The sequence below is a fragment of the Eucyclogobius newberryi genome, unplaced genomic scaffold, assembly GCF_026437365.1.
Source record: "Eucyclogobius newberryi isolate DKJ021-1_F unplaced genomic scaffold, fEucNew1.0.hap1 SCAF_4, whole genome shotgun sequence".
Taxonomy (NCBI): domain Eukaryota; kingdom Metazoa; phylum Chordata; class Actinopteri; order Gobiiformes; family Gobiidae; genus Eucyclogobius; species Eucyclogobius newberryi.
Window position 1 is genome coordinate 29,293,218 of NW_027316056.1, and position 15,468 is coordinate 29,308,685.

Sequence of the window (15,468 nt, forward strand, 5' to 3'; positions counted from 1 at the left end):
TCTGTACTTTCTACTCAAACTAAATTGAGAAAAGGGCCCCGGACACCATACTCTCAGAGCACCCCCAAAGGACACCACAAAGGACACAGTCCTTCTCCAGATCCACAAAGCACATGTGGACTTGTTGGGCAAATCCCATGAACCCTCGAGCAGAGAGAATAGAGCTAGTCCAGTGTTCCACAACCAGGACGAAAACCACACTGCCCCTCTCCTCCCCCTCTCTCTCTGCACTGGCCCCTCACGGATCCTCCCGCAGGCCCATGTTGCTCCTTCGGGCTGTGCTCGGCCGGGCCCCTTGGGGAAGGCACACGCCGTCAAACGTCCACCCAAAGTCGGGCTCCAGTGTTGAGCCCCGGTAACGCCAATCTGGGAGACGTAACTGGCCTTGATTTTCTTCTCTTCATAAGGGTCTTCTGAACCGCATTTGGTCAGACCCGTCACCTAGGAGATTTGCCATGGGTGATTCTACCAGGGACATGAAGCCTCCAACAACATGGCTCCTAAGATCATTCGGGCGCTCAAACCCGTTCACCACATTAAGTTGGCAGTTCAAGACTATGTTTGATTAATACATTTTCTCAAATTATAACGTAAAAGTACATCCATCCATTTTCTACCGCTTGTTCCCTTTCGGGGTCGCGGGTGACTGGAGCCTATCCCAGTGACTTTGGGCCTTAGGCGGGGCCAACAGTGGCCAACTTGTCGCAGGGCTGACAGACATAGACATAGACACACAGATAACCATTCATGTTCACTTCACTCTCACATGTCAATTTAGAGTCACCAATCTTACCTAACACATGCATGTCTTTGGACGGTGGGAGGTCTGGTCCGGGAATCGAACCCATGATCTCCTTCTTCGGAGGCAAGAGCGCTAACCGCCTTTGCCACCGTGCACCCATATAACGTAAAAGTATATTACATAATCACCATTTGAGATTTTAATTAGAATGCCGCATCTCACGTGTGCGTTAAGTCTGGTCTGGTCTGGGCTGCTGTAGCTTGAAGAAAGGAGTAGGAGACTAGTATTGAGTTGGGAATTTGTCAAAGCAGACATGAAAAAAGAAACGCTTCATTCACAAAAGAAAATATTTAGTTCGAAATTCGACATTTGAAGGGAAAAAACATCAGTTTTCTTAGAAACTGATGCACATTAAACACTCATGAAAACACAAAAAGACAATTGGAAATCTTTTGTTTTTCACTCCAGCATTTTTAATCCCCGTTTGTGAGAGGCGTGGAGCTCCTCAAAGCACCTCTACACCTTGACTAACTTTAACTCAGGCTCATTAGTGCAGCGGCTGAAGTTTGGAGCGTACGAGAGGGGCCCGTCAGATTACCCCCCGTAATGTAGCGCACCTCAGGTAATCACAATAATGAATTCAAGCGCCCCAACCCCTTCGCTCTGTTTGCCTTTACTACCACTCGGCCTTCTCTGCCACAGTGGCGGGTTGGAGCGAGAAGTGCCAAACAACAAAGCCGAAGTGTTTGTTTGCATAATATTAGCGTGCTGTGGCGGGGGTCTGGCTCACGGACAGACCGGCGGCGTCCCGTGAACACAGGTGGAGCAGGGAGAGCATCGCTGGGACCAATTAGAGTGCCAAGCAGGTACATTAGCATGTTTGAGTGGAGCGGCGAGAGCCAGAGCCAGAACCAACTCACAGCTACAGCCCCAGCGTCTGCAGGGGGCCACGGACGACATATGTGGGACAAATGACCACTGTTGTACCGCCATAGGGCATTACTTTATATTAGTAATGAGATACAAGGCAGTGCAGTCTATGAGGAGTCAAACGATTCCACCCTTTGGCTTTTTTAAAGGAAACATATTATGCTTTTTTCTAGTACTTAGTATTGAACTATAACATAAGTAGGTCATAATTTTACACTGTGTTCATTGCAAAATACAATATTGATCTACAACGGTTTAGTAATAGAAGCAGGTCCATTGACTGATAAGCCCTCACTCTTTATAGTGACATTTCACAGCGTATTTTCATTTACAGGTTTTGTTTTTGTGGCTATGTGACATTTTAGAACCCTACATGTTTCTCAAATAATCACAGCTAAATACAGAACAGTGGGCGGAGACGGGGGGTAGGTGAACACACAAGCCTGCAGGGCAATACAGGATTACTCAAACATGCATGAATCAATCAAAATGCAACTTTGTGTAAACTAATGAGAAGGAATCCATGTTGTTTACAACAAGGTTTAAAGATCATTCAAGTTGATTTAGCATAATATGTCCCCTTTAAACAATTACCTTTTTACAGTCAGGTTTTAGATCTCATCACAGCTCTGAAACTGCTCTTATCACACAGTCTTAACCTGTTAGATCTGAGTGCTGCTTTTGACACTGTTGCTCATGGGATCCTTTTACAGAGACTAGAGGACTGGGTGGGCATCACTGCCACTGCCCTAAACTGGTTAAAGTCATACCAAGAAGACAGGAAGTATTTTGTTGAAATTAGTGAACATGACCTGTGGGGTGCCACAAGGATAAATCCTGGGACCTCCTCTGTTCAACCTCTACATGCTGCCGTTAGGTCAGCTGATACGGAGCGAAAATGTGTCGACACTATCTAGATCTGTTTCACTGTCGGCAGGTGACTATGGACCAGTGGATTCACTCTGTCACTGCATCCAACAGATCAGTTTGTGGATGCAAAACAACTTTCTCCAGCTGAACTCAGACAAGACTGAAATAATCGTTTTTGGCCCACAGAAACAAAGAGAAAGTGTTAGCGGTCACCTCCAGAGTCTCGCTCTAAAACCTACATCAGCAGCTTTTTACCATCTAAAAAACATTGCCAAAATCAAAATTAAAACCAGACTTGGAGAGACTTATCCATGTGTTTGTCTCCAGTAGATTCGACTAATGTAACTGCTCACTGGTCTCTCCAAACAAGCTGTAAAACAGCTGCAGTACATCCAGAACGCTGCTGCTCGGGTCCTGACTAGAACCAGGAAGTACCGTCACATTAGTCCTGTTCTCAGGTCTCTGCACTGGCTCCTGCGGCTCAGAGAATAGACTTTGAAGCAGCTCTGCTTGTGTACAAGTCTCTCCATGGCCTAGCACCAAAGTACATCTTGGATATGTTAGTGCCATATGAACCAACTCAGACTCTGAGGACCTCAGGGACCGGCCTCCTGCTGGTGCCCAGAGTCAGGACTAAACATGACCCGGCCTCCTGCTGGTGCCAGAGTCAGGACTAAACATGGACCGGCCTCCTGCTGGTGCCAGAGTCAGGACTAAACATGGGGAATTTGTGTTTCAGTTTTATGCAGCTAAAATCTGTAACAGTCTTCATGAAGATGAGGTGAGACAGGTTCTACTCTGACAATGTTCAAATTTAGAATAAAAGCAGTTCAGTTTAGCTGTGCATGACTGAAAAGATTTAATCTGCAATCTTGTTTTTTAATGTAATTTTGTTTGTATTTTTCCTACTTGTGATTGGAATGCCAATGTGTCTGTTGTGTAGCACTTGGAATTACTTTGTACAGATTGTGTTCTACAAACTTGCCTTGCCTGAACTTTCCCTTACAAAATATTTTTGTTATTTCTTCCAGTCATCATTACGCTGGTATCTTCCTGTGCATCTACACATAACAGTGAGTGACAAATACCAAAAAATGGTGGTGCCATTGGTACAAGACAATGTCCAACAATAGATTTGATCTTGCAATAAAATGCAACAACAAATGCAAGTCCTGTTTATGAATATTTTATTTTAGGTAGCAGTACATGGATGTAAGTGCACCGTTACACTATGGGCTTACCCTCTGGGTAACTTTAAACAAGATTATAAATCGAATTGTACAATAACCATGCATATCAGCACCATTCTGGGGCAATGTTTTTTAACACAAATATTTTTTCCTACACTCACAGATTTAAATAGATGATATTCACTTATACATACAGAATGCGTGAAATAAAATGTATTATTATTGTGTATATTAATTATATATTTTATATATATATATATATATATATATGTATAAATATACATACATACATACATATATAGTTATTAATATTATAATATTAATATCTATATATTTAACCTTTGAGGTTTATCTAATGTTTGACTTTTCTTAAAGTCTTGCTGTTCATCAGATTACCCAGTAGATGGCAGCAAAGACGGAGCTTCAGTCAACAGAATACAACAGAAGAGACTTTTCACCAGTTCTGTTTTTAACTACTCTAATGATCAAATATACGACATCTTACTAATTATAACAAATCTAAGTCATAACAGTATTTTATTTATTGTTCAAAATAGTCTGTCATCTGTCAATTTAATTTATTCAATGTAGCAATTGACATTTTTAATTTACATTATTAGCTGCATGAACATACCAAGCACTTAAAACTAGTTCCAATGAACTGTGTTCCAGGTATACTATTTTACTTTATGTTCCAATGTATTTTCAGATATAATCCACATGATGGCACCAGAGTTACAGACAGAAGTCCTTAAAAAACCGTTGAGACCTTGTTAAGGAATCAGAAGGTTAATATGTAGGTGCTCCAAGTCATTTAATGCCATAATTTTCTCTGGGATGTATATGAGAAGCATATGTTGTATGTTAAATATTGCCTCCTTCTGTTGATAATTGGTAAGATGTGGGCTGAAGGTAAGAAGTGTGTGAAGGAGACAAACACGCCTACATCCAGGCACAGGCCAATGTCTGTGCAGTATAAATGCTGCTCATTGTTTTAGGAAAACCATAAACTGAAATTAATATGTTAAATTGTTTTTGTCCTGTCCTCAAAGTCATTTATAATCAAACATTATTTATAGCACTTTTCAGGCTAATCAGACGCTTCACAGAACAATAATAAACCATTCCAAACCAGTCATTTTAAACAACATCAAGCAACAAATTATGCAGAAAAGATCTAAACTAAATTTATGCTGGACTATTAGCTTCAGTCAGCAAATGTATGAGGAATATTATATCCAAGATGTTTTTTTCCAGTTATGTAAAATGTGGTGACATTCATAATGTGTCATGCTTATGTGTGCTCATGCAGCTAGCTTTAATGTTCTAATTATGTAATACTCTGTGGAGTTCCATTGTCATGCTGCCATCTGTCATCGCAGCGCTGGTGAGCAGACAGAGGTGACTCTCAAACACAACCAGGAAACTGTCACCAAATACCAACACACCCATCATAACTGGAGCAAGGATTCAAGATGAAACTGCAGATGGAGTAACCACATATCTGTCTACAGCAGACCTGGGCAAACTACGGCCCGGGGGCCACATACGGCCCGTTTGTCTTTATAATCCGGCCCGCCAAACATGCCAAGTAATATTTTTTTATTTTTTTTGCCCTTAGGCCAGACCTGGGCATTTGTGGCCCCAAGGGAAAGATGTTTTTTAATCCGGCCCCTAGAAAGATTTTGGTTTCTATTTTTTAACTGTCTGTAACATCTGTCTGCACTTGTATCCTTAATAAAGATGATATGAAATTAATTCAATAATAGATTCAATAGCCTATATTTGACAGAAAAGTTATATTTTATTTGATGTTTAATTTTTATTTATTTATTTTCACACCAATGATCGCGGACCGGCCCTCCCCTACTTGCTTGGATTCGAATATGGCCCTCGGAGGAAAATAATTGCCCACTCCTGGTCTACAGTCTACATTTTACCACTAGATGGCGTTATGAGTCACTGCAATGCTTTGTTCACCTCAGAAGTTTGTCTTGTAGTGAAAGGACAGGTGTTCCCTTGGGGGCTGTAAATGCCACACTGAAATATGACTTAGAAGTGTCAATTTGACATGGATTGTCCAGAAAAAACATGGCATGAACATGAAATTCAGACTTTGAGAATGCTTATTAATAGTAACAGAAATTCTATGCAAATTATGTGACATTTTATTGTACACCGATAAGAAATTCCTTTCTTTGTCACCTATTATAAATAAAGGTCAATAATTGTAACAATTGTTACAGGCTTTGTATGAATACTCCAAAAAGAATCTTGACTTGGTCTGATCTTTAGACTTGATTGTCATCTTGGCTGTAGAGAATGGTTTGGACTGTAGACTGTAGGCTGTGCCTGGGCTCTCTGTAGTGGCCTACACAAAGACCATGTGTGCATAGTCCTTTCTAGAAGGCTCTGTAGATGTGTCTCAAACTGTGGTACGCAGGGCCATCTGTCGATTTTTAGAGATGACCAGTACACAGATTTGTTTAATCCCTCATTTGTCCAGGAGTGAGCTGTCATAGAAAAAGTTTCATCAGGACAATGTTTTAAAGTCAAGACGTTTCAATTTCTATCACCAATAGTTATTTTCAATCTGAAGGAGAATGTCTGAGAAGCTGGACTTTATACTTTATATTATTTAGAACTACACAATCCATGTCTCATTTCAGACCGGTTTCAGTTAAAAGTTTGATCATGTTTTCCAGCCCTAAAATAAGTTTGATATTGTCTGGGTTTAGATCTGACGGCACTTCGAAAGCAAAACAGTATCTGTTCCAGAACCACTCTATAATCTAAGGGAAGAATGTCCTATAGATCTATATTCTGCAAGAGAAGCCTGTGTCTTCCACACAGACCTAACTACAGTAGAACATGTATGTCATACCAAATATATTTTGTTTGTAAATATTCTGTTTATATTCTACTACCTACTTAATACTTGGGCCATAAACTTTTACTTTGTTACCCTTCTAAATGTCTTTTAATGTCTTTTTGTTATTACGTTGGGGTACACCTGGGAGTAGATGAGCACTTGGGATTTATCCAGATTGTAAAATAAGGTGTAATTGAATAATATTGTAATAAATAAACAAAACTACTTCGTATGTTATAAAATGTTATCAGTGAAACAATTGACATTACACTACTCTAGTGTAACCAATAGTTGTTTCCTTAAGCTTAGTATCCAAGACAAAAAGGCTGTGACCCACTGATTTACAGCATGTATAGCTTTAAGCATCTCCCCTGCTCTTCCATAAGTGCTTTTGTCTTGCAGCATCTCAAGGCGTCTTTCATAGTGGGAGCGCTGTCCATGGTGCTGAACTGCCCAGTCCGTCTTCACACGCGAAGATCAGACGCGGGCGCGATGCTTTCTGTCAATAACCTCTAACATTCGAACCAAACACCAAACTATAATTTAATTCCACCCAATACATCTGGTAAAAACGCTATAATTACTGACTATATATTGCACTGGCACGACGTACGCGTAAAAGGTATGCTCCCGTATCCGGCGTACAGTGAGTGGGCGGCCGCTGCGTCATCACGGTCACGCAGCCATGTGCCCGTGACATCCAATCGCGTGCGCACAGCTTTAGTCAGCCTCTTTTGCTCACAGGAGATCCCTCGGGTAGTCACCAGCGTTTAGACTCGAGGTTATCCACGGCGCACCGCGACACCCGCAACCCCCAACAAGAAGCTCCCGTTTGGACCGGAACCGCGCACGTTAGGACGACCACCACCGCGTAGCAATCATGTCTGTAGCGGGGTTTAAGAAGCAATTCCACAAAGCCACTCAGGTAAGAAGAAGACGCATTACACCGCTCTCTTCTTCGCGTGTTTTAATCAAACTGGCTGTAATAATATGGTGCAGTGTGTGGCGGTCGCGTCGTTGTTTCCCCCTCCTCGGTTGCACCTCTCCTTTTTGCTGTCACCGCGTTCTTAATCTGACTTTCCTGTCGTGGTGCAGCACTGCGCCAAAATATATTATTCACGCAACGTCAACGCTGTCCACTCGTGCGTAAAAATGGAATCGTGTTGTTTTTTTACGGGCGAGTGTGTGACGCTGCGGCTGTGGGCGCGCGTGCAGCAGAACACGAGGCGTGTCGAGTCCTGCCCGTTACCCTTCAGATGACATTCCGTGCACATCTCCCCGCGCGTTGTGGAGAGCTCGCGTTGCTAGCTGCCGCTTCTTCCCCCGCCGCGTCGTGCCGTGCGGGAATGCGCAGGTGTAGCCCGCATCGTCACGACCCGGAGAACCGCCGCGCGCGCGTTTCAGCCAAGCGCGGTGGGAACTCCGACGCGGGGGGGCGGTTATGCAATCGGAAATCCGCTTCTCTCCCATCTGCACACGCAACGACCCCGGCGCCCTCTAAACGCGCTCATCGCTCAGTCGCCGGTGTGAATTTACTCGTTAACACGCTTTGCACTCGTCCCCTGAACACAAGACCCGGGACCGGACGCGGCGGCTGTGGCTGTGGCGCTGGTCCCGGTTTTCGCTGCGGGACATTTGCTCGTGGATGGAGTTCAAGGGGTGCAGTGGCTCTGAAACGTGCCTCGTGCGCGTTATATTTACTTTGAAGCTGATGTCACGTGAGAAGGGCACGGGCTGATTTGTAATGAGGCCCGTTATCTTTTGATGTGTGGACAATTATTGCTGTGGGACACGATCGTTTTGTGTGATTGGTAATGAATGTTGTTTTCCTTTGTAAACAAAATATGCAAAAGACGAGGCTGACTCATAAACAAGAGGAATTGTGTGTTTTTTTTTTGTTACACACAGCATAAAACATCTTACATTCTGATTCATTGCTGTAATATGAAGATGAAGAAAAGTCAATTGAGCAATCCTGACCAATCAATCAATGTCAATCAATGTCAATCAAGTGTCAACTAATTTGGCAATGATTCCTCTTTGTCTGAGCTTTACACCGACTCCAAAATATGTGAACGTGCGACTTTTTTATTCATTTTCATTAATTTTTTTATTGGTTGATTGCAAGTTTAAGGTGGTGATCATAAAGATACAATGCACATGTGATTGTGAGCGATTAGACGACTCATGATACAGTCAATGTTTGGCCTCTATATATTTTCATTCACGTCTTTCCCTTCCCAGTTTACCACATATAATGATGTGGGGGGGGGCACTGGCCTGATAGTGACCGTAATGAAGGTGAGGGTCACTGGATGCCTCGTGCGGTTAATGGCCCGTCAGACCTGAGTCACACAGATATTTACTGCTAATTGAAGGTCATAAGTTACTTGAATTAGCATTTGGTGTTCATAACTGTTCTTTATGTTGCTCTTCAGCAAGACGTCCAAACTATTTATAATTTCTTTGTCTCTGCAAGTAATGAATATGTTTGAAGGCAAAATGTGGTTTCAAGTGATAATTACAATATTGGAGATCATAGGGTGGTATTAGTAAATGAAACTAAGAGAAGCACAGTAGTTATATTCAGTCAGGGGTCTGCAACCTAAAACCCCTAAAGAACCGGATTGGCCCATTTCAAGCCATATGAAAGTCAGAAAGAAGGTTATTTTAATACAAAACAAATGATGAGACAAATTGATTAATAAAATAAAATTAAAGAACTAAGAAAGCTGTTTGCAATAAACCGTTGTGAAGAAATTGTACATTTTTAATTGATGTAGATGCATTGTAAGTGTGGGGGTTCGGGGGTTCTTCCCCGGAAAACTTCTGTAATTTGCTTTCAGGCGGATTTGATATTTTTTTAAACAATTTACAATTGATTTTTTAGCAATGTTGGCTTTCCTTTGAAACACGAGTTGAGGATTTGCACGGACCAAAGGATTATGATCGAAAAAAATAAAATAAAAATATTGAATTATTTTAAATAATGGCCCCAACTTCACAGTTTCTCTGAAATAAAGAAAATTCTCTTTGCTACAAACATTGTAAATACACATGGCCTCAGATTATTTGTCCTGACCTTGTATTTATTGTTCTCAAAGTGCAAAGAGACACTAGAGAGAGAGAGAAGGGCAAAGAGAACCAGGGGCTTAAAGAGCAGAACAACATGAATGTCAAAACCATTCTAAAACTATCCAGGAAACGTCTTTGTTTTAGGTCAATAACAATTCTTTCTCAAGTTAATAGCTAGTTTTAATAAATCTTGGCATACATTTTTTACACACCAAATCTAATGTTAACGTCCTCTGTCGTTTAAAATATCAAATACAACAGTAAACGTGGGCATAGTGTCTGCACAGAATGTGTCAAATGCTCGCAACGTGTCCATTTTGTCACTCGTTTCCTTGGCCCCTTTTTCTGTTTGGCACTGGACGCCCCCAATTCCCCCTGTAAATAAACACTCTGGAGGTGTGACTGTCACTAACGCGCCGTTGATCTGTCAACATTTGCACATTTCCAGCATTAATCCCTCGGCGAATCGGCTTGTCTTGTCCCCATCACCGCTAAAAACAGTCCAGTTCCTGTTCCCAGCGGAGGAACAACAGAAGGCCCCTCCTGAACCCTCTGCTCCCCTGGCACGTTTCGATAATCCCAACCCAGACTCGCACAGCAGACGTGGCAATCTGGCTACGGAAAATGAGACGTGCTGCTATTGAGGTTGAGCGTGGGACCCCCGCCTTGTGGCAGAAGGAGCGGGGTCACGAGATTAAAGTTGGGCAGATTTTGATCACGGTTGAAGAAGCACCAGTGTTTTATTTCCAATGCCGTCCTATCTTTGACTAATACGGGCCACAAACTTGCTTTATTCTCAGACAAATGCGTCCCTAGGGAGCGATTGTCATTTCTTTGTCCAACTTATTAGCAATTGTTTTTTATTTCACCCCAAAGGATGCATTGTAGAACGGTGTAAAGATTAAGAAAACATTTGGTTGTGCAGAACATTTTGAGAAGGCACATTTTACAGATAAATACACAACGTTCAAACATATTAGAACTGTCAGATTGCAGATTCATTGGCCTGGTTTGTGGCTCGTTTCGCTGTCATTTCTGGGCCTGTTCACGTAAAACTAAAACTGGGACAAAGTTCAACGTCTTCTCTGTCCACAAAACAAACCAAAGTGTAATAAGTTGTACCATGATAGCTTTAGAAAGTGGTGCTATTGTTTGTTGCCACCATAAACCGTAAGATTAATATGACCACTAGGGCTGCAAGGTGTATCGAAATCAAATACAAATCCCAATTTTGAATAGTTGCAATTGGCATCGCAAGGACAGCAGTTGTATTTAGCCAAAATAACTTTCCTTTTCAACAAATTCCCTCGTCTTGTTATGTTAAAAATCAAGTTTAGACCTCTACAAACATGTCTTCCACGTAAAAATCTCGAATAGTGCCAGTTATTGAGTGTTGGGATACAAAAGAGAGAATATCATGCCTTTTTAAATTATAAGAAGCAAAAAGTTCTGATAAGACTGTTTGTATTCACCTCTGTATTGACATAGTTCGTTACTAATACGCTTGTTCTTCGTAGATCTTTTTGCCGTTTCTAAAAGTGTAGGCGTTTCACATTCCGGCGGCGGTGTCTGTGCTGATACAACAAGCCAAATCATACATTTTCTGAACCCTGGTTATGCAAGACTGAATACAGTGAGATTTTTCCTCCGCGCTTCTAAACACAACACAGTGAAACTCTCTCCTTTCTGTCGCATTGATAACTCTTTTATCGCATCGATCTATCAACTGTAGACGTAACGAACTCGCTGACCTTGACAATTACGGCTCTGTGGAAGCTTTGCCCGGTGTCCGACGCGTTAGTGACATGAACAGTTTTATGTAAACGGGGACAGATTGCTGATCCTTAAAAACGCCGCTTTGGCTTTGCAGTGCGGCGCGTTCGGTAGTCGCTTCGTCTGATGCGTCTCCTCGCGCCCGCCGTGGAGTTGGTGGGCTTTGGCGAGTCTCGAGCGCGCCCGAGCCCCCTCGCACGTACAGGAGGTGGCAATTTATTTCTCACTCGCAGTGACAGAGACATCCCTCTAGATCCCGTCGCCAAGGACGCTGTGGCTCGTGGTGCTGCATTTTGAGCGGGAGCCATTTTGAACAGGGGGAAGAGCAGGGCATGATGGGTAAAAGTGTTTATTTAATGTATACTGAATAATTATCTCGTATACAAATTGTTAAGCAATCTGATTAAAGGTCATATGATATACTATTTTAGCGTTTTCAACTACTTTTGGATGTCTTTTGGGTGTCTTTACAGTAGGGCAGCAATATGAATCATATTTTAACTGAAATTGCGATTTTAATTTAATGTATTTATTGTTATTAAGACCTTTGCAAATGACAAATTATCTTGCTAACTGTAGTTTAGACCTCTTCAAACATGAACTGCTCAACAAATGCAAGAATCACTTGCATTTCAAAAGATTTTTAGTCTTGTCTCAAAGGTTAATGCTCCTAAACATGATTTAAAATGTGAACGTTTAACAGAATCCAACTATTTCAATATAAAGTGCAAATCTAGTCTAAACATTTGTCAGAAAATTAGTAATTAGACATGTTTAGACAAAATCGTTCAGCCCTTTACTGTGATAGTGTAGAGCAGTTAAAATGGGCTAAAATAATAACTGCAACCCACATTCTCCTCAATTCATCACAAATATACATCATTACGTTAGGCTCAGTTGTGTTTTTCAATCAAGTTAGTTCAATTGTAGCTCGACAGCCAAGTAATGATAATGATATGCAAAATACTGGTTTTAAGATGATTTCTTCTTGATTTTATAATAAACTGTAAACATGGATACAATAAAGGCGTCTGTGCTATTATGAGATTGACAATCATCTCACGGCTGCACGATATATATCACAATCAAATCAAAATCACAACTATAACCAAGAGCAGTTTGCACCTCTACGGACTTGTTTTGAAATGCATATATTCATATTTCAGTCTTATCTCAAATGCTAAAGCTCCTGAACGTATTTTAGAATGCCCACTTTGAACAGAATGGTACTATTAAAGTGCAAACGTAAACGGTGATGCTTATCAGAAAAATAGCAATTTGACAATTTTCCCAAACTGTTCGGCCCTAATTAGTAATGTTCAAATCAATTCGTGAAGCCAGATTTATGCAAAAAAACAGTGTGGAAAGACCTTTTTATGTGGAGGATGAAGGCAGAAGCACACGGGCACGTTCATGAGCGCCGGCCGTGTGATGTGGGGGGGGCGACGGAGACGAGCGGTTGGCAGAGAACTCGAGTAGACTGTGCCAGTGCGGATGAAAAGCAAGGCGTGAAGAGTCTGTGGGGATTTCAGTCCTCGAGCTTTTCCGGAACAAACCATTCTCCCGCTTCTCGTCGCTGTCGAAACTATGCTGAAAATGCACTTGCAGATCTAAGCTTTTTACGTGCGTGTTCGTTTTGTCATGTCGTGAGCTGACTTCAGTTCTGCAGGATTATTGAGGCGGAGGAATGTCCCGGAATGAGCTTTAGTTTATGTGATGTTTGTGAAATGTAGTGTCGCAGGAGCAGCAACGTTTGAATATTCTCATTTGTGTAAAACATAATCTAATATACCTGTGATTTAAAGGTGACCGTTTTAAATCTGCAAAACATGTAGGTTATTGACGACTAGGGATGTCACGTTTATTAAAATACACACATTAACAATGCACTTTTATATCCGGTTGTTTTTGTCATGTTCACTTTGTCATTCATAAAGTTTGATTCCGTAAAAAGCTTCACTGTTGTTGTTTGGTCATGATCTCGGTAATCGTGAATAATTGTGTAAATGAATAATATATCGTAAAACATTTTTATATATACGGCACTGGGCACTTATCTAAATCATAACTTCAAACAATGATTTTCTCCGAGAAGGACGAGCATCAGCACAACTAACGAGAACAAAAGGATTAAATGAATAAGAATGATAAGTATAGGTATTGTAACTCACAGAAAGGTACAATATGTGAGCCACTTGTCGGGGAAACGTGTACGAGCGCATTGAACACACTTAAGATTTAAAGTTAATATCATTAAATCTATAAAAATGGAGGAATTTATTAATCTAATTTGTCTTGTAGTATTTTCAAAAAAGTCTATTACCGTGCAGTGCATCCAATAACATTACAAAATCTGCATATTTTCACACCAAAAGCCTGTGACATGGAGTGACGAGTATAAAATGTACCCTGCCAGTGCCAATATCTTTACATAACTGTTTGTGCCAGCTTGTAGTGGCATAAATCGCCTGTTATGAGGTAATGCAAATGAAGAACAGCACTGCAGGAGCCGCGCGGTGTAATTTCACCCTGCACTTTTCCTATCGTATAATTAAGAGCAGCCATCTTGACGTGGACGGGGCTATCGCGCTTGTTCCGAGTGTAATCCTTCATTTGACAGTCTGCGCTGGTCTGGCTGGAGGTTCCCTGGCTGCACTCTGAATGCTAATGTGTCGGTACTGTACCAGCTCCTGTCAAATACTGATTCAGACTCGGGTTTATCTACATCAGGGAGACGCGACGCTCTTCTGCTTTTATTCCAGTTTTGTGCTACTCGCTGTACCTGAAAGTAGTGTTACAATAACCATGACAACCACAGCAATGGCAGAAGGAAAAACGACAAAAAAGGTACAGACAAGGCGGAACCAGAGAAAAAACGTCTATTATTTGAGATTGCTGTTTTAAGAAATTAAAGAGCAAGGTTAAAGCATTCCATGTCCAAGGTTTGAGTCCCATTAAACCCAGTTATTGTCAAATTTGTCCTTTTTCCAAGTTCAGTCCGTATGTGATTTTTTTTCCATTTTCCTTATGTCCATTCTGATGTCGATCCAGTCCTTTATTGTTGGTGCCAGAAGTATGTTCCAGAGATAATATCCATTCTTATTGTCTATGGCGTTCTGAGACCCAAATACATAGTCAAATGGGATGCTTGTGTTGTAGTCTGCAGGGCCTTATTCATTTCTGTCCAATAGTTTGGTTATTGTATCTTTATTTATACATACGTTTTGATTGATCTGTGTATTTTTTAGTAGAAAAATAATTTTAAAAAAGAAAAGAAGTAGTGTTACAAGAAGACATTCTGTAGCAGGCATTAGGGCTGCTAAGTGTACTGCAATGTAAATGTTTTTGCTGATACTGGAGTATACTTTACACTCAACAATTTCAGTTCTATATGTGTTAACGCCTTAATGTATAAGTCAAACTCGGTCTAAATAAAAACTTAACCGAGACAAATCCGCCAAATTCAATCAAATATCGGCACATCTATGATACATCTTGTGCTAATATTTACTACTTTGCCCCTAATAAAAAACATGTGGAAAAAACAAATACAATGGAGGGCAAAATGTATCCTTAGACCATGTATTTTACACCATATTCAAAATGTCTTAAGTAAATTCAGTGTCTTTGTTTAATTTGCCTACTATTTCACGGTTTACTGTTGTAGGACAGTGTGTGCCTTTTTTATTTATTCATTTAAGTTCAGAGCGGCCAATGGGAACGCTTCTTATTGGACAACGTACCGAGCTCTCGCCCTGTGTAAATGTGTCAGGCAGGTTTATTGGTACAGCACAATAAATTCATACACGAGGCAATAAAGAAAAAACGAAATAAAACGGAGAAGACCGACTGTTTTCATTCACAACGTTTTTTTTTTTTTTCTACGTGTCTTCGGAAACCTGAACCTCGTCAACGTGCTGGACACCTGCAGGGCTTAGAGCGCCAGATTGTGAGTGTGTGAGTCATCCGCACGGGCCGTTCTGCACTGCAGCGTAAAGAAGAGAGAGATCCAGCTG

At 41.2% G+C, this 15,468-nt stretch overlaps 1 protein-coding gene across 6 annotated transcripts in view; it reads left to right on the forward strand.

Annotated features, from left to right (window-relative positions):
• Positions 1-15,468, forward strand: part of sh3gl2a (SH3 domain containing GRB2 like 2a, endophilin A1) — a 364,709-nt gene that overhangs the window by 308,477 nt on the left and 40,764 nt on the right. For 3 of the 6 annotated variants that reach the window (XM_072462862.1, XM_072462864.1, XM_072462867.1), the window contains exon 1: positions 7,306-7,529. In XM_072462862.1, coding sequence (XP_072318963.1) covers positions 7,485-7,529 — 45 coding nt within the window. In that variant the 5' untranslated portion in view covers positions 7,306-7,484. Of the gene's footprint in view, positions 1-7,304; positions 7,530-15,468 lie in introns of those variants that run through there. The other 3 variants (XM_072462865.1, XM_072462866.1, XM_072462863.1) reach the window with 2 other exon arrangements.